Below are 19,788 nucleotides of genomic sequence, written 5' to 3' on the forward strand. Positions count from 1 at the left end.
GGTAGAGTATATTTTATCATGTTATCATTTTTCTAGAAAAAAATTAAGATACACAAATTTGGTAAAGCCTAAACTTACGAACTCACCCTTACATATACAAATTACTCTATTTTCAATTAAAAATCCCATTATTTTTTTACCGGAAAAAGTCCCTACTATTATTTATCTATTTGTTCTTCTTTTAGGTATTATATATTCTGGTTAAAACAATAACTTTCTGTTTCCAATAAACTTTGGAGTCCTAAAAGATTCAAAATAAGTTTTCTCAATAATTATTTGCTTTGCCTTACCCAATTTTCTTTTAACTTTTTCCTTCTCTTTTCTCGTCCACATTCGGCATTTCTTTGTATCTAGACCAATGCGCCATCGTTAAAATAATTTTAATTTGTCAAATGACCAAATCTAACCTAGATAGTTTCCCAAAAAAAAATCCTACTTAGTTTTCAAAGTTAACTGACCAATACTTTTTGATACTGGAGTTGAGTACTCTCTCCGACCCATATTAGACAAGTAATTCCGGGCGGAGGCAGTAGCAAAATTTAGACTGTGACAAGATTCATTTTAGTTTTGTATTCACAACAACGTTACAAGCAATAAACTAAACCAGATTTACGATTCTAGATCTCTTTGTAATTGCAGTGTTACTAAACCATATCTCCTTGTAATTGCAGTGTTACTAAACCATATCTCTTTGTAATTGCAGTGTTACTTACCAGTATTTCTTTTCGGTGTAAGCATTGCGCTCGGAGCAATTCTCGGTAGTTCTTTTGCTGGACACATGAAGGGCAAGGGAATGAAAGTATTAGGATACGTGTTGGGCATGTGTGTGACCGTGCCCGTGCGCGTAGCCAGCGATGAGGTGCCCTCTCGTGTGCTGTGACCCTGATGACTGTTTTTTTAAGCTGAGATGAAGCTACCTGTGTTTTATTTAAAAATAGAACCCGTGCTAAGTTCTACCTCCTCCGTCCCAAAATGTAATTTCATCGTATCCACATGTGTAGATTTGTTCATTTTGGAAAAAAAAATCAACACTAAAGAAATATAAGATAAGTTCATAAACAAAAAACAAAAATGCTAATGAGTGCACTCCAAGAACCGAGTATACAATTTTGTAGACACTTCCTGTTTCTCGAAAGAAAAATAAATATGTAGTATACTCTAACACTCTGCCATTTATTGGTTGGAAAAGGCTAGGTTAAGTACGTGATATCAAGTTATCAACCATAACTGAATAGACACATTAACACAACCATGCGTCTCATTTACTCGCAGAAAATCAAGTGAATCCGATACAATCAAAAGTCTGCAATTTGCAATCTTAATCCATAACACAATCTGTGCATATAACCAAATGGCTCAAATTATCACCTTCAAAATTAAGAACGTGACACAGACTACAGCTTCTGACGATGTTCATACCATCATTCTACCAATATTTGGAGCATTTACACACGACCTGGACAAACTACAGTTCAACCAGACAGTGCACCAAGTTTATCAGGTGAATTTAAGAATATCTACAGAGTTTAGAAGCCAGAATACACCATGCCGCTTGCAGATTTCCAGCATAGCATCTTCATCTCTGGAAGCACTGTAATTCATACAAAGTTAAGGCATGAACAGATCAGCACACCAGCTCTGATGCTACACAATCACATGATTGATGACATATGTTTGCCATGAAGTTCTGTATCTACCAAGAAGATACTATGTGCGGAATCCCTCTCAGACTAGAGGACTTCAGATCTAAAATGCATATGAGAAATGATCCTGAATAGTGACCACTCTGTCTACAAGAACGAGATTTATTCTAACAGTATGTTTGCTGGATGCATGTATTATAATTGATTAATTGTATCACCTTACCGCGTAGATCATACACGTTTAGATATTCTCCATGGCAAAATCCCGCCATACATCCCCTTGTGCGGGCTGGCTTTCCTGATCTGTTGGTATCAAATAACTCGTATCAAAAGAGTGGCAATAGTATACCAGCCAGTGACCATACTGATAGCGAAATAGATTTCCATTCAAATTTGAAACAATGTCTTGTTGTAAAGCATTTGCATTTGACCATTCATATTGCTCAGAAAGGTACTGTGGTATTACTTATGCCAAGCAATCAAGCAGATTTTGGAATTACACAGAAGTTGAGTTCAGGGAACTTATGCAGTTCAAGATTCTTAAAAGAGCAAAGATGCAAGTTTGTAGTTGAACTTTTATCACACGGGGACGATTTTGCACCAGAAACCTGTTTCAGTAGTAGTCTCTGGGCCAAGAAAGAACGCTACCTGATCAAGTGAAACAAGTTACACTGGAAAAAACGCTAGTAATACAAATAATGAGCTCTAGTTGATCTTTTTCTGAGATGGAGCTCCAGTTAATCTTGGGTCAAGCATTTGATTATGGATAATAGTTTACTGCTCAATGGAAACTTTGAGTCTTTGAGACAAAGATTGCACACTATCAAGTGCAATAAGAGAGCCAAAAGAATCCTGATATCATAAGAGATGTTTGCAAGTGATAGATAATTCAGCCTTAATTTGTTAAAAACGCGTACACATTTGCATAGAGCAACCGAAACATTTGGATTTTAATGTTGCTGCTGTAGTGAACAAAAGAAGCACATCATTATACATGGCAATGACCTATCGTGCTATCAAGAATGCAAGGGCGCTGGCCAGTGAGAGCAGAACAATAGCGTAGTACCAGTGTGATAGAACTTTCATTTGACGAGATAGTACTCAACAACAGACACGTCTCGCTAACTAGCGGCTACAGCTAAGGAAATCACACGATACAGCCCCTAATGCCTTCCTGGGGAAACTGTGTGCTAAAGGTGGTACTTATAACAGTTAACCTCGCATTGCAATCAGGGCCTATCGCCAAGGCTCAACAATATCATTTCCCAACCTAGATTTAAGTGTCTACGCGCAACCGGGGTTTGCGTCTGGGTCACGGCCCGGTGCAGATCGGAACTAACTGATACCAAATTCATCACCAGAAAACCGGAGAAGCTATGGAAGGGAAGAACGCGAGCGTACTTGCGGGCGCAGGATCCTCGGTTTCCTCGGTCTTCACGGTCATCTGCGGCGGCAAGGGTATATCTGCAGCAGCACCATTCGCGTGAGATGGGGGTCGATCGAATCGGGCTAGCCGATTAGGTCATCTGCTCGGAAGAGGCGGCGGCGGCGTAGGAGGAGGAGAGGGGGTACCGTCGGCGGGGAGGGTGTCGCGCATCCACTGCTCGTCGACGACGTCGATGAGCACGCCGAGGCTGAGGCTCTGGTCGCCCATCTTCTCCTCCTGTGCGCGTCGTCGCCGCCTCCGCTCCTTTGGCTGCTGCTGTAGTCCGGTGTTCTGCGGTGGGGGAGGAGTCCGGTGGCCCGGTGGGGTTTCTTCCACTGGGAGTGGGACGGAATGGAGCAGGCCTTATTTAGCCGGCCCGTGTGATTGCGGCCCAGATTGCAAAGGGCCAGAGACTTGGCTGTTGGCCCGGTAGGCTGTGGCCCTGGATTTTTCTTGAGGATTCGCCCTAAACAGAAGAAAAAGAAAGAAAAAGACTCATTCTCAAAAAAGAAAAAACCTCCAGAAAGGATTGGCAATTTTTGATGTGTATTTACTTGCATCTATTAGTATATTGTCTATGTGGTCACTTCTCTTATCCAGATTTGTGCCGGAACAGAAGCATGGCGTGCACTTTCAAAAATCAAAATCAAATTGCATCTCCACCTCTTTCTCTCAGAGCATGTGCAAAGTATGTAAAAACTTGATGCTAAAGAAACTCAACAATGGTTCTTACGTTTGTAGCATGCAGGTGCTAGAGAATTTTTTTTGTAAAACCGGCTCTTATGCAAGCACCAAAAATCATTGGGTGAGCCCATGTCAATCTCTTCCTTTTGCCTCTCCGCTAATAGTCATCTTCATCTTTCTTCCAAAAAAAGTATTCCTAATAATACACAGGACGCACAAGGGGTGCTAAGCATTGTAGCAATTTTTTGGTTCTTGTTTCTATTTTCCCAAACTCAGCTCACATTTCGTTTCCTCGTGGCCTTACTCTCCAATGGTGTGGTATGCACAAGATCAGCATTCAGCAGTGCTCACCACTCAGCAGTGAGTCAGAGTCAGTGACAACAACAAACAAACACCATTTCCAGCTGCTCGATCGAAAACAACGCAACTTCTTGGATCAGCAGCTCCTGCAGCGTGCGTGCGCAATCTTTCATCCCCAAAAATAATCTCCGGCGCCGACACGCACGCCAAAGCCCCAAAGTGAAGTGAAGACAGGCTAGACAGCTTTAGCACGACAGTGCCACCCCACCCTCTCTGATTCATTCTCCCCATTCCCCAACGCCAACTGAAAGTCTGGAACGGCTCACCCACCGCTCTCACTCCCCCCGCTCCTCCAAATCTCGCCCCTTCCGCCAGATCCAGCCGCCCCAGGCCCCCAGCCATGTCGTCCTCCGACCAGGAGGAGGAGTACCACGACGAGGGCTCCCCGCTCTTCCGCGACGACTCCGAGGACTCCGGCCGCCGCCGCCGCTCCTCCTCCGGCCCGTCGTCGGCGGCGGTGGGCGAGGTGCCGGTCTCACAGTCCATCATCAAGGCGGCCAGCAACGTCTGCTTCTCGCTCTTCGTGCTCGCGGTCCTCGCCATCACCGTCGCCGCCGTCACCTACCAGCCGCCCGACCCCTGGCTGCAGTCCTCCGCCGCCCTCACCACCTCCCTCTCCCGGGTCCTCCCCAACTCCACCTTCCTCGTGCCCGACGACTCGCTCCTCCCCACCGGCGAGGACTTCAACTCCTCTTCCTCCTCCGCCGCCGCTCAGCGAGACGCGACCGACCAGGCTGCTGCTGCCGACGCCACCCCCGCCGCCGCCGCGGGGAGCTGCGACGACAACGACCCCGACGCGCCGGTCAACTGCTCCGACCCGCGCGTCCTCGCGGCCGTCAAGGCGTTCAATGCCAAGGCCTTCTTCCGGAAGTCCATCGTCTTCCTCAGCTACGAGGCGCCCGTGCCCGGCCCCAAGCCCGGGGAGTGTGACGTCGCCTGGCGGTTCCGGAACCGGCGGGAGAAGTCGTGGCGCCGGTACAGGGACTACCGCCGATTCGCGCTCACCGCTGGGGAGGGGTGCGCTCTCGAGATCGTCAGCGTCGGCAAGTTCCGGTCGGGGAAGAACGCTGCTCGCTCGCCGCGTCGGACAAAGGGTCCCAAGAGCCCGCACGTCGCGGCGCCACCGGTTGATGCGGAGATCAATGACACGGTCCCGGTGGTTGGGTCAGAGGCAGAGTTCAGGAAAGGGAAGTACTTGTACTACATGAGGGGCGGTGATCATTGCAAGAGCATGAACCAGTTCATATGGAGCTTCTTGTGTGGGCTTGGTGAGGCCAAGTTCTTGAACCGGACGTTCGTCATGGATTTGAACATGTGCTTGTCCGGGGCTCACACGGAGGATGGCAGGGACGTGGATGGGAAGGATTTTAGGTTCTACTTTGATTTTGAGCACTTGAAGGACTCTGTGTCTCTGGTGGAGGAAGGGGATTTTCTCAAGGATTGGCGGCGCTGGGACAAAAAGAAGGGTCCAGGACGGATCACGGTGCGCAAGGTACCAACATACAAGGTGACTCCAATGCAACTTAGGAGGGAGAAAAGCAACATCATTTGGAGGCAGTTTGACGGGAAGGAGCCTGAGAATTACTGGTACAGGGTTTGTGAGGGGCGAGCTGCCAAGGTCATCCAGAGGCCTTGGTATGCTATCTGGAAGTCGAAGAGGCTGATGAACATTGTAACTGAGATTGCAGGTAGGATGGATTGGGATTATGATGGCTTGCATGTGGTCCGAGGTTGGAAGGCACAGAACAAGAAGATGTACCCAAACTTGGATGATGACACGTCACCTGGGGCAATTGTCGAGAAGGTGACAAAGCTTATTAAGCCGATGCGGAACCTCTACATTGCAACAAATGAGCCATTTTATAACTACTTTGATAAGCTCAGGTCATACTTCCACGTGCATTTGCTTGATGATTATAAGGAGCTTTGGTCAAATACAAGTGAATGGTACAATGAAACGACGACGATTACTGGTGGGAAGCCAGTGCCGTTCGATGCATACATGAAGGTGATTGTCGACACCGAGGTATTCTATAGATCAAAGGCAAAGGTTGAAACTTTCAACAACCTGACGAGGGACTGCAAAGATGGAATCAATACCTGCAACTTGTGACATATGAGTTCATGTTGTGATAAGTATTGGTATATACTCTCCCACTGGCTGGCACATTTGAACTCAGAGGAACTTCACCCAGGGTTTGTCATTAGGCATACAATCTTGATATTGCTTGTTATAGCATGTTCAATTGATTACACGTTCATGTGAATCATGTGCCCTCCTTTTTTTTGTATAATTTATTCTTCTTGTGCTCAAATCTCCAAGATCCAGATAGTTACTTGAACTTACTTCTTAATAGCCCTTTTGCAGTATGCCAACATCTCTGCTCTCTAAGTCCCCCATTTAGTTAGCTGGGGATTTGTGTCTGTTCCCATATGAGTGTTGCTGAATGTTCTTATGTTGGAAACGAATTTTCAGTTAACTTATATACAGTGCAATTTACTGTTAGAACAAAGGAAGGACATTACAGCTATCAGATTACCATGTATTGTGTCTTTATTATTGTTACCATCATAAGTAGCTTACTAACCCATCTTGAACAATGCACAACCTGTGGGAACCGTAGTATTAAATCACTTTTTTTTCCCGTGTTCATGGTAACATGGTAGAAGCTATTGTTAGCAATATTGTACAATAGTACATTTGCAATTACCAATTGCTGGTGTAAAGTTATTGAAATTCATGTAAAGCTCGTGACTAAGTCAAACTTGTCCAAACATGTATACTATTTCATTGCGGTGCCTATTTTAGGTTCTGATTGCTTTAGATGTGTTCAGATATTTGTATCAGTAGGTTTTCATGGTTAACCGATTGCTTACAAAACATTGACATCAGTATATTATACTCCCTCCGACCCATATTACCTGTCGCAGATTTAGTACAAAGTAATATGGGTCGGAGGGAGTATCACATTTTGACTGGGAATTATGATACGGTGTACTCCGTATCATATTTCACGAAGAAAAGGTATTAATTTAATGCCATGGAGTAATAATCTTTTAAGTCATCAGTCCAAACTTAACCATCAAGAGAGATGGCAGGTGGCACAAGTCCTTCACGGTTGGTAGTTACACTAGTAGTTTGATCAGTTGTCAGTTTCAGTTGTGTCATCATCTCTCGAGCAGCTGCACTTCATGGAGTATTTCATTTGGCTGTCCTTAGACTTGAGGCTGTTGAATGTTGAAGCCATCTATCCATAGGGACCCCTCACTAAATAATCTCCATGAACAGTTGCTTCAAGAGAAGTCATTCTGTGTACATATGCCAAGCTTTTCGGACATGCTGGCTGCCCTTGTTGAGCATGTTAAACATAAGGTCATGGTTGTGATTAAACTATATTGTGTGGTTCGAATTTTAGTGCTAATCTATCGCATTGGGTCCTGAACATTGTTAGAATTTAGTATGTGGTAATTTGTACAGAATACTTTTGTGGTTTCATTTTTCTTTTCTTCAGAAAATCTAGTGCATACAGCAGTGCAGGTTCTAGAATCTACTCCCTCCGTCCCATAATTCTTGTCGAAATATTAAATGTATCTAGACGGTTTTTAGGAATAGATACATCCATTTTTGGATAATTTTGAGACAAGAATTATGGGACGGAAGGAGTAGATGACTAGAATATTGGAACAACCAGCTGTTTTTGACATCGATCAGAAGTATGGAGTATTGAATATGAATGTGGGAACACTGTTAAAACGGCAGATGAAAATGCACCTGTGTGTATCTTCTACTGCGACAACATTTGTGGTGGAGGAGACCTTTGACTTGCACAAGCTACTCTCATGGAGCATCAAGCAAATATAAACCTTCGGGTTTTAAGCATCTTTCCTCCCCTGTTTTGTTTCACTTTGGCACTTGCAAAATTGTAATGTTCCACAGCTGTATCATCTATATACGGCCTGACTGTATCTCATCCACAGCATACCTGAAGTTTGATTCTAGTGTACAATCTTTCGGTCTACCTGGCGCCTGATGCAGGCTGATAGTAGCATTGTCTTGTTTGCCCAATGATGGTGCCTCGTTGAAAAATATGGCCCAGAGAAGAGAGAAAGCACTTCTGCAAGTTTATATAACGACTTCTCAAGGAACAAGGTGAAAACTAAGGTTTGCTCCATCTGCCGGGTTGCCGAGGATTCCTGGCACCATTCCCTTCTCGGCTGCCCGATGTCCCGGTGTGTTTGGGCATTATCGGATGAGCAGCTTGTGGAGCATGTATGTGCGTCTTCCTGTCCGGATGCGCGTGAATGGATTTTCCATCTCATTGATACAACTTTCCCATTCTGAATTCACGGGGATCCTACTGACCTTGTGGGCTATCTGGTCTGCGCGGAGGAAGGCCATTCACGAGTCAATATTCCAGAGCCCCGTGATGATTCATGGCTTCATGGTAAAGCTCTTGGCAGAACTTCAGGTGGTGCAAGCCCAGCCACGAGTGTAGGGGCAACCGAGGCCGCCGGCTCTGGCGCCGCGCTGGATTCCACCGCCAGCAGGGATGGTGAAGATAAATGTTGATGGTGGCATCGCAAAGACGAAGGACAAGGGTGCGGCCGCGGATGTATGCCGCGACGAGCATGGTCTCTGTCTAGGTTCATCGGCAAGGGTTTTCGATCATCTCACGGATCCGCCGACGCTGGAAGCAATGGCAGCTTTGGCCGAAGACTTGAACGTCCAGAGTGTGCATTGCCTCCAATGCACATGTGGTAATTAAGGGGCTTCTGGAGCGCACCCATTGCAGTTATAGCTCCATCCTTCGTGAAGTTGCTACTCGCAGCAATGCTTTTCTTGATGTCGTTTTTGTTTACGAAAGTAGGGACTTTAATAAAGATACGCATAATCTTATTAAAAGCGCTGCGTCGTTTGAAGACGGCCGATTCATTTGGCTTATCCAATCTATTACAGGAAGTCGTTATATATATTATTATTTTTAAAAATAATAATATAACGACTTCCTGTAATAGATTGTGATTACTGCCGCCGACATCATCGAGGTGAAAACAGGCGGAGTAGTTGCAAGCGCGCTGTGTTGCTTCGCTGGAAATCGCTGCCAGTAGCATTGGCGATTTTGGCGCTGCCACGGCAACCGGCCGGAATCACCTGACCTGTCGCTGCATTTCTGGGGCATCATGGCCTGGTTGCTCGCCGGCAAAGCTCTCAGGCCGATGGAGTTACCCAGCTTTCTCTTCTTCCTGATTTTTTTTACAGGTTTGATTTTCCTTCCAGATTGGGCACTGGAGTCGGATGTTATTTACGAAAGCGTGCCACGCATAAAACCCCGGGTCTCTCACTTGGACTCAACCCTAGCTTTCCTCTTCTTCGGCCTTCCCACCTCTCCTCCGCCGCGACGCCTCACGCCGCTTCTCCTCTCCCACCGCCGGCGAATTCGCCTCCACGAAGCAGCCGACGATGGAGGTGGACGGCGAAGCCCGCCCGTTCCTCGTCTTCTCCAAGCCCAAGTCCAACCGCAGGGCCGAGCCTCAGGCCCAAGTCCAGGCCCAGCCGAAACCCGCCAGGCCCGACCCCGCTCCCGCTCCCGCCGCCGAGACCGACTCCAGCTCCGGCTCCGACTCAGACTCCGAGCCGACGCCGACCGAGAACGGCGAACCCTGCCAAGCCGATGCGGCAGCGCCCGCCTCCTTCGCGGACCTCGGCCTGTCCGAGTGGCTGGTCGACGTGTGCAGCTCCCTGGGCATGCGCCGCCCGACGGACGTGCAGCGGCGGTGCATCCCGCGCGCTCTGGCCGGCGAGAACGTGCTCGGCATCGCCGAGACCGGCAGCGGCAAGACGGCCGCGTTCGCGCTCCCCATCCTGCACCGCCTCGGCGAGGACCCCTTCGGCGTCGCCGCGCTCGTCGTCACGCCCACGCGGGAGCTCGCCGCGCAGCTCGCCGAGCAGTTCCGGGCCCTCGGCTCTCCGCTCGGGCTCAGGTGCCTCGCGGCCATTGGAGGGTTCGACTCGCTCGCGCAGGCCAAGGGCCTCTCGCGCCGCCCACATGTTGTCGTGGCAACACCCGGCCGCATCGCCACGCTCATCAACAACGACCCCGACCTCGCCAAAGTTTTCGCCCGCACCAAGGTTTGGCATCCTGTTTTTATCTTTTAGTGGCTATACGCGAATATAGGACTAGTTGCTCAACCTACTTGTGCCTACTGCTTGCTCCCATCTGCAAACTGTACATTGAAATTTCTCCTCTTAACGCAAAATGTATGTGGCTTGGTTGTTATTGGAAGGGAAAAAAGAATATGCCACATGACTTCCTGTAGAGAATTTTAGTTGATGTGTTATCTTGCAACGGAGTGGTTGTGATCTTTTGGGATTACCTGCATATAAGAACATAGGAATATTATTTATTTTTTACTGGAAACTGTAGGGGAAGCCCCTACAGCAATTTATTAAAACCAACATAGGAATATTGTGCTGCTTATTTTCAGTGATGAGCTTATATGTATATATCCCTTGGCCGAGGTGTTTCCTTGTCCTTGGTACCGAAATGGTAGCAAACTATGCATAGCACATTAATGTGGATATGTATATATTGTGCTGCTTATTTTCAGTGATGAGCTGATATGTATATATTCCTTCACTGAAGATAAACACATTTCTTGTACTTATGTACTATGCGTGTCTCCTTATGTGGATCTTTTCTTGTTATGAGTGGTAGTTCATGATTTTGAGTGTTATGTGTTTACACTTTACAGTAAGGAATCAATTTCATCCTAATCAATATTTACACTTCTTAGTACTTCCTCTTCTGGTAGTTTCAGATTACTGAGGTGTGTTATTTTTTGCTGTCACAGTTTCTGGTGTTGGATGAGGCAGATAGAGTTATAGATTCCAATTTTGAGGAGGACCTGAAGGTGATATTTGATTGTTTACCAAAGAAGCGGCAAACATTTTTGTTTTCTGCAACAATGTCAGAAAATCTGCGGTCTTTGCTTGAGCTTTCGGGCGACAACTCATACTTCTTTGAGGCATATGAAGGGTTCAAGACTGTTGAAACCCTAAAGCAGAAGTATATTCATATACCTCCTGATGGAAAAGAGCTCCATCTCATGTATCTCCTGTCAAAAATGAAGGAAGACAATATACGTTCGGCCATCGTATTTGTTTCAACTTGCAGGCATGCTCCCCTTAACAATATCTAGTGATTGTCATACATCTATTATGTTGCATAGGGTCATAGTACCTTTTTTATCTTGTTTTGATTATTATTTTTATAACCACCTTCTGCAATTGCCAAGTCCTGTATGCAGAAGTTCTTTACTCCTGAGTGGTTTAGATGATTCTGATGGAATGCTAAGTGTTATTCATGCATGATATTTATATAACCCTCTTTAAAGTTCAATGTTTTCTTCAGATGTGTCTTAAGTTACTTCTATTTTTACATAGGACATGCCAATATTTGGACTTTCTGTTGGAAGAGCTTGGTCGATCTGCTGTTTCATTGCACTCTCATAAGGCTCAATCACGAAGACTTTCAGCATTGCATCGTTTTAAATCTGGTCAGGTGCCTGTTTTGATCGCAACTGATGTGGCCAGCCGTGGGTTGGATATCCAAACTGTTGATCTTGTTATCAACTATGACATTCCAAGGTTTCTTGCATAGCTTTATATTCAATTGTAAGTGTTCCTTGTCAATACATTTGAGGAACTTAATACCTGACTAGTGCTTCTGATTACTCACTTTAGGTTTCCGAGGGATTATATCCATAGGGTGGGACGAACTGCAAGAGCTACTAGGGGAGGGCTTTCTATAAGCTTTGTGACCCAGGTTTGTTGAATGCTCAAGTTTAGATGATATTTTTTCATTGCCAAATTATCCTTCCCCCCTTATATCTGAAAGAAAACTCCAACTTGGACTCCAGAAGAGAAAAAGTGTATAGCTAAAGGTATGTTTGTTGGTGGCCAAAAATTACCCCACCAGTTTCTAGCCATGAACAAAAGTTAGGCTCTTGCTTTGATGATTGACAAAATTTTGGTATGCTCATGCTCCTTAGGTAAGCCTAGTAAATTTTCCGTGCCTACACTGGCACTCTGGGGGCAAAGAAAACGTTACCAAGATATTATTGGCTAGCCAAAGTGTTGCAGGGTTAGCTTGGGCTCAAACCATAGTCTTTTCCTTGTGTCAACTCTCAAACTGTCAACATTGATGAGTGACACATGACCAAGCAGTTGCAATTTGATAGGTAGGTTTTGATATGTATTGGTAAAATATTATGGAGGAACTAAGAGATTTCCTTACAAACATTTGGAAACTTGAAACTATGTTTAAGTAACTTGAAATTATGAAATATTTAAATTTCAGAAGTAGCACTAACCACCAAGCATGCGCATTTGTCAGAAAACATACTTTGCAAAATATGAACTTTAGCTAGCTAGCTCTTGTATACTGAGATAAGTATGTTAGAACTAGAAGTGACCAAATCATGCACAAAAATTCTGACGAAACAATGCTCAGTGGTTGTTTACTTGTTTTCATGCATTGTGTATGGAAACACAATCATTATTATTGGAACTTGCATGACTCGTGTTGAAACCGGCATGCTGATTGAGATGTCTCTGCAGAGGGATATATGCCTCTTACATGAGGTAGAAGATGATGTGGGGAAGCGATTTGATGCATACGAGTGCGATGACAAAGAAGTCACCAAAGATATTACAAAGGTGCGCCACATTGAACTCATATTTACCGCACGTAGCTAACTGAAAGTCTTTACTTGGTTTTCAGTGTTGCATCTGGGCACCTATTGCCCAACCTATTTTAGTATCAAAATTTGTGTCAACTGAGTCTTATTGGACTATCTGAATAGGTATTCAAAGCGAGGCGCCTTGCCAATATGAGGATGGCAGATGAGGGCCATGAGGACAAGGTTCAAGACAGAAAAGACCAGAAGAAGAGAGATCAAGCAAGAAAGCGCAAACATGAAGAATGAACGACCCAACTATTACAGGTGGTTGTTGTGCCTCTGTGCCTACTTTACAGCCGGGCAACCAATTTTGTCTTGCACGCTGACCGCGGCTAATAGATTCTTCTCTTTAGCTATCCGAGAAAGAGAATAGCAGAATTTTGTAGCTATGCATGTAAATCACCGAGTATATGCAAACCAGTCAAATGAGAATTGAGCTAAATTCGGACCTTCTCGATTGTATCAAACTGTTTGCTAATTCTTTGAAATGTTTGCTCCCACAAAGGTTTTTCTTGGAAAGCTCTGGCCATTCAAAACACAATGCACATATTGGAAAGGTAAGGCGTGTTTTGTCTGTTCAAGTTCAATCTTTTGTTGTAAATTTTTAACAGTTATAAAACACTAGAGCAACAACAAGAGAATGTTTTGTGAATATCAATCCAACGTTAAAGATCTTATAAACCACTATCGGGTCAAATGCTAGTCAATTTCTGCCTATTCTAGGGAAGGGCAAAATATTTTGCTCGAACGGTTGAAGTGTTCCCTTCACTGATGACAAACAGTGAAACAGGCCTTCGGTAGAAATCGCCAAACGCTATCCGGGCGAACTCTGGGCTGACCACGTAAAAGGCCGCAACCTGGCGTTTTCTTGGGCTTTTGCCGGTGTGGCGTGGCCCGCGTCGAGCGGCAGCAGAAGGAAGCCAGAGGCGGTAGGTGTTCTGCTCTCTCGATTAGTCCCACCTCGGCTGGCTACGAGGGAGGGGACGGAGAGCTCGCCTACAAAAGAGGGAGGGGTGCGAGCGGTTGAAGGCACGCAGCTGCGTGGTGAGCACAGAGCGAACTATTCTTTCGCCTTTTACTAAAGAATACCGTGTGCACGCCATACTAAGCAGCATACGCTGATTTTTGGAGGGCGCTTTCTTTTTTTGAGAAGGCCCCAACAATTCTAAATTCAAAGTTATCAAAATGTTCGGTTGTGCTAGAATGAAGTATCGTTTGATAATGCTGCTTTTCGTAAGCTGCCAAGTTGAGAAATTATACAGAACGTATGGACTTGCATTGAACAAGTTTGTTTTCTCAGTGAACAAAGCAACGAAGAAGTATTTGGTAAAAAAAAAAGCAACGAAGAAGTATACTCGTTCGATGTAATTTCTGACATTTCCCAAACGAATAGAAACTACAAAAATGAAAGAATTTGTATTCATCTTTGCATCCCGTCCAGCAAACATCACGTATACATGACCTACAAGATCTACACAGGAGTACTTTTACTCCCTTTATTCTTCTCCTACCCGTATGCACAATCGAACGAACAACTTAAACAGCTCGCTCAAATCCATCGTGTTCCGAACACATCAACGGCGATCTCACTCACCAAATCAGCTGCAGATGCGTCGTCCGGAACGCCTCCCTCGCCCTCGGCGTCAGCGGCTCGCACCCTCTCGACATCGGGCCGCCGCCGCCGCCGGCCCTCTGCGGCGACGCGAACCGCGACGCCGCCCTCCCACCGCCGCTCCTCGGTGACAGGTGGACTTCCTCCAGCGCCCGGTGCTGGAGCTCCGGGGGGCAGTCCCTGACGCACACGATCCGGGGCCCGGCGCCCGTGGTCCACTTGAAGGACGGCTGCTTCCCCAGCAGCTGGTACGACGCCTTCCTCTCCAGGACCTTATTCTCCCTTGCCACAGCTGACTGAATACTCTCTTCTTCCTCATGATCTTCAGGCGCACTGGTCGTCGGTGTTTCGGCGTCTCCTTCAGATGAACCTAGCCTCGGGGATGTTTCGAGCGCTTCATGTGTGGTTTCAGTGATCTGAGGTGCTTGGCAGATGATGGTTTCTTCAAAAGGACTAACTTCTTGTTCTTCTTTGGGGTTTTCGGCATCGGTGCACCGGTCCAAAGGGATGCTCCTGAGCCTGCTCCAGAACTCCTCGTCCTCCTCGGTTGGGCTCATCTGCAGATCATATCAAAACAGTTAGAGAATGCAAATTACAGTACATGATTGCTGTGTGACCACGTTTTGGGAAGTCTCATTCTCTGTCAATCATCAGTGACAGGCATTGTTGCTCACCTTGACGTCGCTGAGATCGACATTGTTCTCTTTGAGGAAGCTCTGGAATTCCTGGAAGTTCTCCTCTGTCGGCCGGTAGTGCCCGCTGTGTGGCCAGATAGCCTGTCATGCAACAACACAAGACTGCATCAGCATGTTGTGCTGAAAATTTTCACGACGGGTAGAAAAGGCTAAAAGCTCCCATTAGATCACTACTCCACGAGTTAACGTACCTTGAGAATTCCATCTTCGACAACTAGTCGACCGGCGGCAGATGTCGCACCTCCAGCGAGAAAGCTGGAATGCTGAAATGTACCCTTCTTCTTCTGCAGAAAGTAGAGAAATGTTACATGATGAATAACTGAAAATAAGAAACTACTGCATTGTGCTGACAGTAAGATTTGGTCTGAAGATTTACCTGGCCAACATACAGGTTCCTGGAAGTGCTCAGCACAAAGATCCACTTCGCGTCCCTCGATCCACCGGAAGTATCGACGATCTGCCGGCTATTCTTGTACATGAACTCGCCGTCCTGGATCACAACCTCGTAGTCCTCTCTTTCTTTCTGCAGGCACAACACAAATGCAGGTTTGGTTCATTAGTCCTCCTGAACTTCCATGGACCTCAACTTAACTGCAGCTATATAATTCTCTCATGTACTGTAGTATTATTGTTTGCCAACACTTACCGGACCAAGATACTTGATGCACTGGCTGAGAAGCTTGGACCGCGCGCACCGGTCCTCGAGGTTGATCTCCTTGCCTTCTCCGACATCGAGCCTGAAGAACCAAAAACGGTGATAAATCATAAGCTCAAATTTTCAGAGATTCAGAAATTGCAGCAACCATGGCCAGTTCAGTTTCAGTTGCAAACACTGACCAGTAGAAGAACGGCTCCTTGCTTTCACAGCGCAGCCAGCAGTCGTAGTAGTAGTGCAGGTTATGGCCGTACCGGTGCCGCGGGTCGATCTGTTCATCAGAAATTGAGTTCGTTCAGCACAGCTAAATCACTGCATTGCTCGGCAGAATCATCAAAAGAAACAAAGAGACTTAAAAAGTCTGTAATGTCTCTGAGAAATCTGGGAATGGAGCACTCACGGCTTCGAGCCAGTGCTGCAGCGCGAGCTTCCGGGCCTTGTCGTCCTTGGAGAGCCCCTTGCCGACCTTGGCGGCCCTGGTCCCGGCGCGGGCCCACTTGGACACGGCGGACTCGGGCCTGTGGATGTCGAAGAAGGAGACGGAGCTGCGCCTGAGCAGCGCGAAGTCGAGCAGCTCCCACCAGCTCTGCTCCACCAGCACGGCGCAGTCCGCCAGCCGCCGCCGCGTCCGGAAGCTCTTGTACACCTTCTGCACCCTCACCGCCGCCTCCTCCTCCTCCTCCTGCCGCTGCTGCTGCTTCGGGCCCTCCGCCGTCTCCGCCATGGCCGCCGCCGCGAACCGCCTCCGCAGGAGCTCCCTCGGCGTCGGCATCGGCACCGGCGCGGCTATGGCGGCGGCGGGGGCGCCGGAGTTGGACGGGATGACCGTAGAGATCTTGGTCTCGAGCTGGGGCGAGCTCTGCTGTTGCTGTTCGCGCTTCTTGAAGCTGAGGGAGCCCTCGATCCGGAGCTTGCCGGCGGAGCTGAGCGAGGCCTTGAGGACCGGCGCGGCCGCGGAGACGAGGCTGGCGCATTCGCTCGGGATGTCGCCGTCTTCGTCCACCGGGCACGAGAAGAGCACGCCCATCGAATATCGATCGATCGCAAAGCAGAGAAGAAAACAGAGAATGAATGTGTGGGAGCTAGCAGGCGTGGTACAGGCTGCGTGATTCAGAGCTGTATTGGAGTACTGTATTCTTGGTTGGAGCTGTACTAACAAGTACCCAAATTAGCTGCTTGAGCCACTGGGCAATATATAGCCAGGGCTGGGAGAAATTAAAAGGCCAGGTCGTGAGGGCAGCTCGGATGCGGAAAAGCGTGGCGCCTCTGGTCCACGTGTTGTTGGGAGATGTGAGTCTGTCGATCCACTCGGATCTCCTTCCAGACGTGCGGTGCGCGTGCTGACCTGTCCTGGCCGTCTCCTCTCGGTAACTCGTCTTCATCAGAAAGCGTGTGCTCCAAGCACCGCTCAGCTATGGAGCATTTCTGTGTGTTTTCTTTCGCCCGCGTCAATAAAAATTCAAACTCGAAATGTCCTCATGTGAAGAAGAAGAAGAAAAAAAAAATCTTTGTTTCCATCCTGAATTTTTCCGATTTTCTTCTGGTGGTTAATTAACCGTGTGAAATCCATGTGAGAACAATGAGTATGGATGTTGAGAATACATGGCTCCATGATTTTACTTGTCGTTACGTTGACCTTTTGCCAGGTTTCACTAATGTATATGAATAAAGATTTACAATTTTAAAAACTATTTCGAATTCTCGTGTTTCAAAATTTCATCAAATTTAGCGAAGCTGCAGCAGAACAAAAAGTTGTCCAGCAAAAATTACACAAGTTAATTTCATCAAACTCAGTTTAGTTTTCAAGCAACGGAAAAGCTCCATTTCTCTTCTTTGTTTTATTGGAATGCTATGTTGCGTAAAAAGGAAAATACTTCAAACAAATTGAGCTTGAACTAATGTTAAAATTCCTATGTATAACCGACATCAACGGAATGCATCCCATAAGGAACTTGACAACGGTTTACACCAAACCCGTGATCCAAATGACTCGTATAGAATATATATTTTTTAACCCAGAGACACCGAATTCACGCTCCAAAAAAGGCCATTTAGATTGAAAAGCAATGTACAATGAACCACACGCCAAGTAGACCTGGTTTATATGTGCATGTTTAGCATTAGGATCCATTATATTAGGTGCGCGTCCTAACTCCGAAGGGGACCCTTGATAGTCAAACCGGCCACCACTAGATGCATGATTTGGTGGGTGCTTATATACATAAGCCAGCCAGCCAGCCTGGCTCGTACTAGTACGTCAGCGGCCCCGGCCGTGTGATCTGATGCCTACGGCTTGGCTTCCGGTTTCTCTCGGCGATCGATACCATCCAAGCTAGCTGGCTGGCACGATCGATGGAGTTTGACTTTCCTGATGGAAACGTGGCGCCCGCTGGCTAGCTTCTCTGCTCTTATACGTGTCCACGCCTGCCGACTGCTTACATATACATATACACATGCCGTGTCCAAAAGCGACCACCGCATTACAGAAAGTATACAAAACGCACGTACACGTATGTGTGTACAGGTCGGTGCTTGCCTTGTTTTTTTTTTTTTTTTGCGAGGGCGCTTGCCTTGTTGTGGCGGACCTTTGCTGCTGGGGTCACCAGCCGGGCCGGTATATATATACGTCGTAGCTAGTCAATATTCCACCGATTATAGTTGCATATGTAAACGATTATAGGCTAAATAAGTAGCAGACGGAGTGCAGATCAGATTCTTTGGAGAAGGAGAGCAATCAAATCAAGAGCTAGCTAATTCGATATGGTCAGAAGTAATAACGTTTTGCAGATTTCTCATCAAATCAAGAGCTAGCTAATTCTTTGGAGATGGAGTAACGATTTGCAGAGACCTGGAGACTAGCTAGCATGCTTGCTACCAGGCTACCAGCTGCACCCTGTACTGTCGCCCAGCCATGGAACAAAAATTGCTGGCGACCGGAGACACGCCGCATGCAACCATATATATGCACGCATCATGCATGCATGTGCCGGCCTGCAAAGCCAAAGAAACGATACGCAAAAGGAACATACAGAATCGGGAATGATTCCCGGCCGGTACGTACATAATTAGAGCTAGACATAGGTGTTTATGCATTTCTTTTTTGCTGATTTCAGTTAATCAGTTCCGATCGGCACGAATAATCGCCGGAGCAAGTACACATACATGTATCGATATATTATTAAACCGGTCGGTCGATAATGGTAGCTAGCTAGGGGGCGATCGATGAGTGTTTTGACAAATCGATCATATATCATGCGGTACTCAGCTCCTCCGTATATACGTGCAAGTGCACATGCGCAAGTATAAAATACATAAACAAAATAGAAGAAGAAAAATCGAGTACGTACGTACGTACGTACAGCTAGCTAGAGAGGATGTTGATCGATAAATATTGGAACTGGTAGGATCTGGCTGGCCGTATAAACGTACGTACGTATACGTGTACGTATGTATGCGAACTAGTAAATGCAGTGGTCGAATTCGTGCACGTACGCGTACGTGCGCTGTGCTCCCCCACGTAGCGTATCGATCTGTAACGCGAGGCTGTATATCACTGTACGTACACATGCATGTTACTCAGTACATTACATCTAAATATATATGGGCCTGACACGGATGATTATTATTGGTCCGTGGGGTCCGAGGCTCCGAGCCAGAGAAAGGTGGCCAGTTGTTTTGATTAGCCTCAGCAGATATATCGATCCATCCGCGGCGTGGTTTTGCTTTTGCTGCGCCGACGGATGCAGTGTGGTGCAGGAGTTCGTGGCTTGAATGCTCCACGTCGCTGCCTCCACGCGCAGACCTTAATTCCCCGGGCCATCCCTCACGACGCAACTATGTTTTCAATCCCTGTTACACAAGATAATGTTTTTCAGATTTTTATTTTCTTCCTTTTCGATACTCAGCGAAGCGCATTTGAATACACTGACAATGCCAGCTGCTTAAAAACAGTATACTCATCATATAGGAGT

At 46.6% G+C, this 19,788-nt stretch overlaps 4 protein-coding genes and 1 non-coding gene across 7 annotated transcripts; 3 read left to right on the plus strand and 2 right to left on the minus strand.

The window, feature by feature from the left end:
• Nucleotides 1-1,240: 1,240 nt before the first annotated feature.
• LOC100829266 (anaphase-promoting complex subunit 13) lies at nucleotides 1,241-3,400 on the minus strand. 2 transcript variants are annotated; one of them, XM_010236795.3, is made up of 4 exons: nucleotides 3,216-3,400; nucleotides 3,045-3,107; nucleotides 1,862-1,946; nucleotides 1,241-1,591 (listed from the first exon to the last, which is right to left on the minus strand). In XM_010236795.3, the coding sequence occupies exons 1-3, from the start codon at nucleotides 3,295-3,297 to the stop codon at nucleotides 1,885-1,887; spliced, it is 207 nt and encodes a 68-aa protein (XP_010235097.1). In that variant the 5' UTR covers nucleotides 3,298-3,400; the 3' UTR covers nucleotides 1,241-1,591; nucleotides 1,862-1,884. The 2 variants fall into 2 exon arrangements, with proteins under 2 accessions (XP_010235097.1, XP_003562618.1); XM_003562570.4 differs by having other exon boundaries at nucleotides 1,867-1,946; nucleotides 3,216-3,399.
• Nucleotides 3,401-4,290: 890 nt separating this feature from the next.
• On the plus strand, nucleotides 4,291-6,619 carry LOC100829568. Its single transcript, XM_003562571.4, has one exon. The coding sequence runs from the start codon at nucleotides 4,454-4,456 to the stop codon at nucleotides 6,224-6,226; it is 1,773 nt and encodes a 590-aa protein (XP_003562619.1). The 5' UTR covers nucleotides 4,291-4,453; the 3' UTR covers nucleotides 6,227-6,619.
• A 2,814-nt stretch (nucleotides 6,620-9,433) lies between these two features.
• On the plus strand, nucleotides 9,434-13,359 carry LOC100829879 (DEAD-box ATP-dependent RNA helicase 36). 2 transcript variants are annotated; one of them, XR_002962183.1, is made up of 7 exons: nucleotides 9,434-10,243; nucleotides 10,966-11,288; nucleotides 11,558-11,761; nucleotides 11,858-12,057; nucleotides 12,166-12,354; nucleotides 12,734-12,832; nucleotides 12,979-13,021. XR_002962183.1 is itself a non-coding variant. In XM_010236799.3 (6 exons), the coding sequence occupies exons 1-6, from the start codon at nucleotides 9,575-9,577 to the stop codon at nucleotides 13,099-13,101; spliced, it is 1,500 nt and encodes a 499-aa protein (XP_010235101.1). In that variant the 5' UTR covers nucleotides 9,440-9,574; the 3' UTR covers nucleotides 13,102-13,359. The 2 variants fall into 2 exon arrangements, 1 of the variants encoding a protein (XP_010235101.1); XM_010236799.3 differs by lacking the exon at nucleotides 12,166-12,354 and having other exon boundaries at nucleotides 9,440-10,243; nucleotides 11,858-11,939; nucleotides 12,979-13,359.
• Nucleotides 13,360-13,890: 531 nt separating this feature from the next.
• LOC112270340 lies at nucleotides 13,891-14,010 on the plus strand. The gene has a single exon (XR_002962732.1). It is a non-coding gene; the product is annotated as a U5 spliceosomal RNA (small nuclear RNA).
• A 235-nt stretch (nucleotides 14,011-14,245) lies between these two features.
• On the minus strand, nucleotides 14,246-16,990 carry LOC100824745 (IQ domain-containing protein IQM2). The gene is made up of 7 exons (XM_003559870.4): nucleotides 16,218-16,990; nucleotides 16,000-16,088; nucleotides 15,809-15,899; nucleotides 15,539-15,685; nucleotides 15,354-15,446; nucleotides 15,142-15,243; nucleotides 14,246-15,024 (listed from the first exon to the last, which is right to left on the minus strand). Exons 1-7 carry the CDS (start codon nucleotides 16,842-16,844, stop codon nucleotides 14,446-14,448), a joined length of 1,728 nt encoding a protein of 575 aa, XP_003559918.1. The 5' UTR covers nucleotides 16,845-16,990; the 3' UTR covers nucleotides 14,246-14,445.
• Between the last annotated feature and the right edge of the window lie 2,798 nt (nucleotides 16,991-19,788).

This window comes from Brachypodium distachyon, chromosome 1 (genome assembly GCF_000005505.3).
Source record: "Brachypodium distachyon strain Bd21 chromosome 1, Brachypodium_distachyon_v3.0, whole genome shotgun sequence".
In the NCBI taxonomy this organism is placed as follows: domain Eukaryota; kingdom Viridiplantae; phylum Streptophyta; class Magnoliopsida; order Poales; family Poaceae; genus Brachypodium; species Brachypodium distachyon.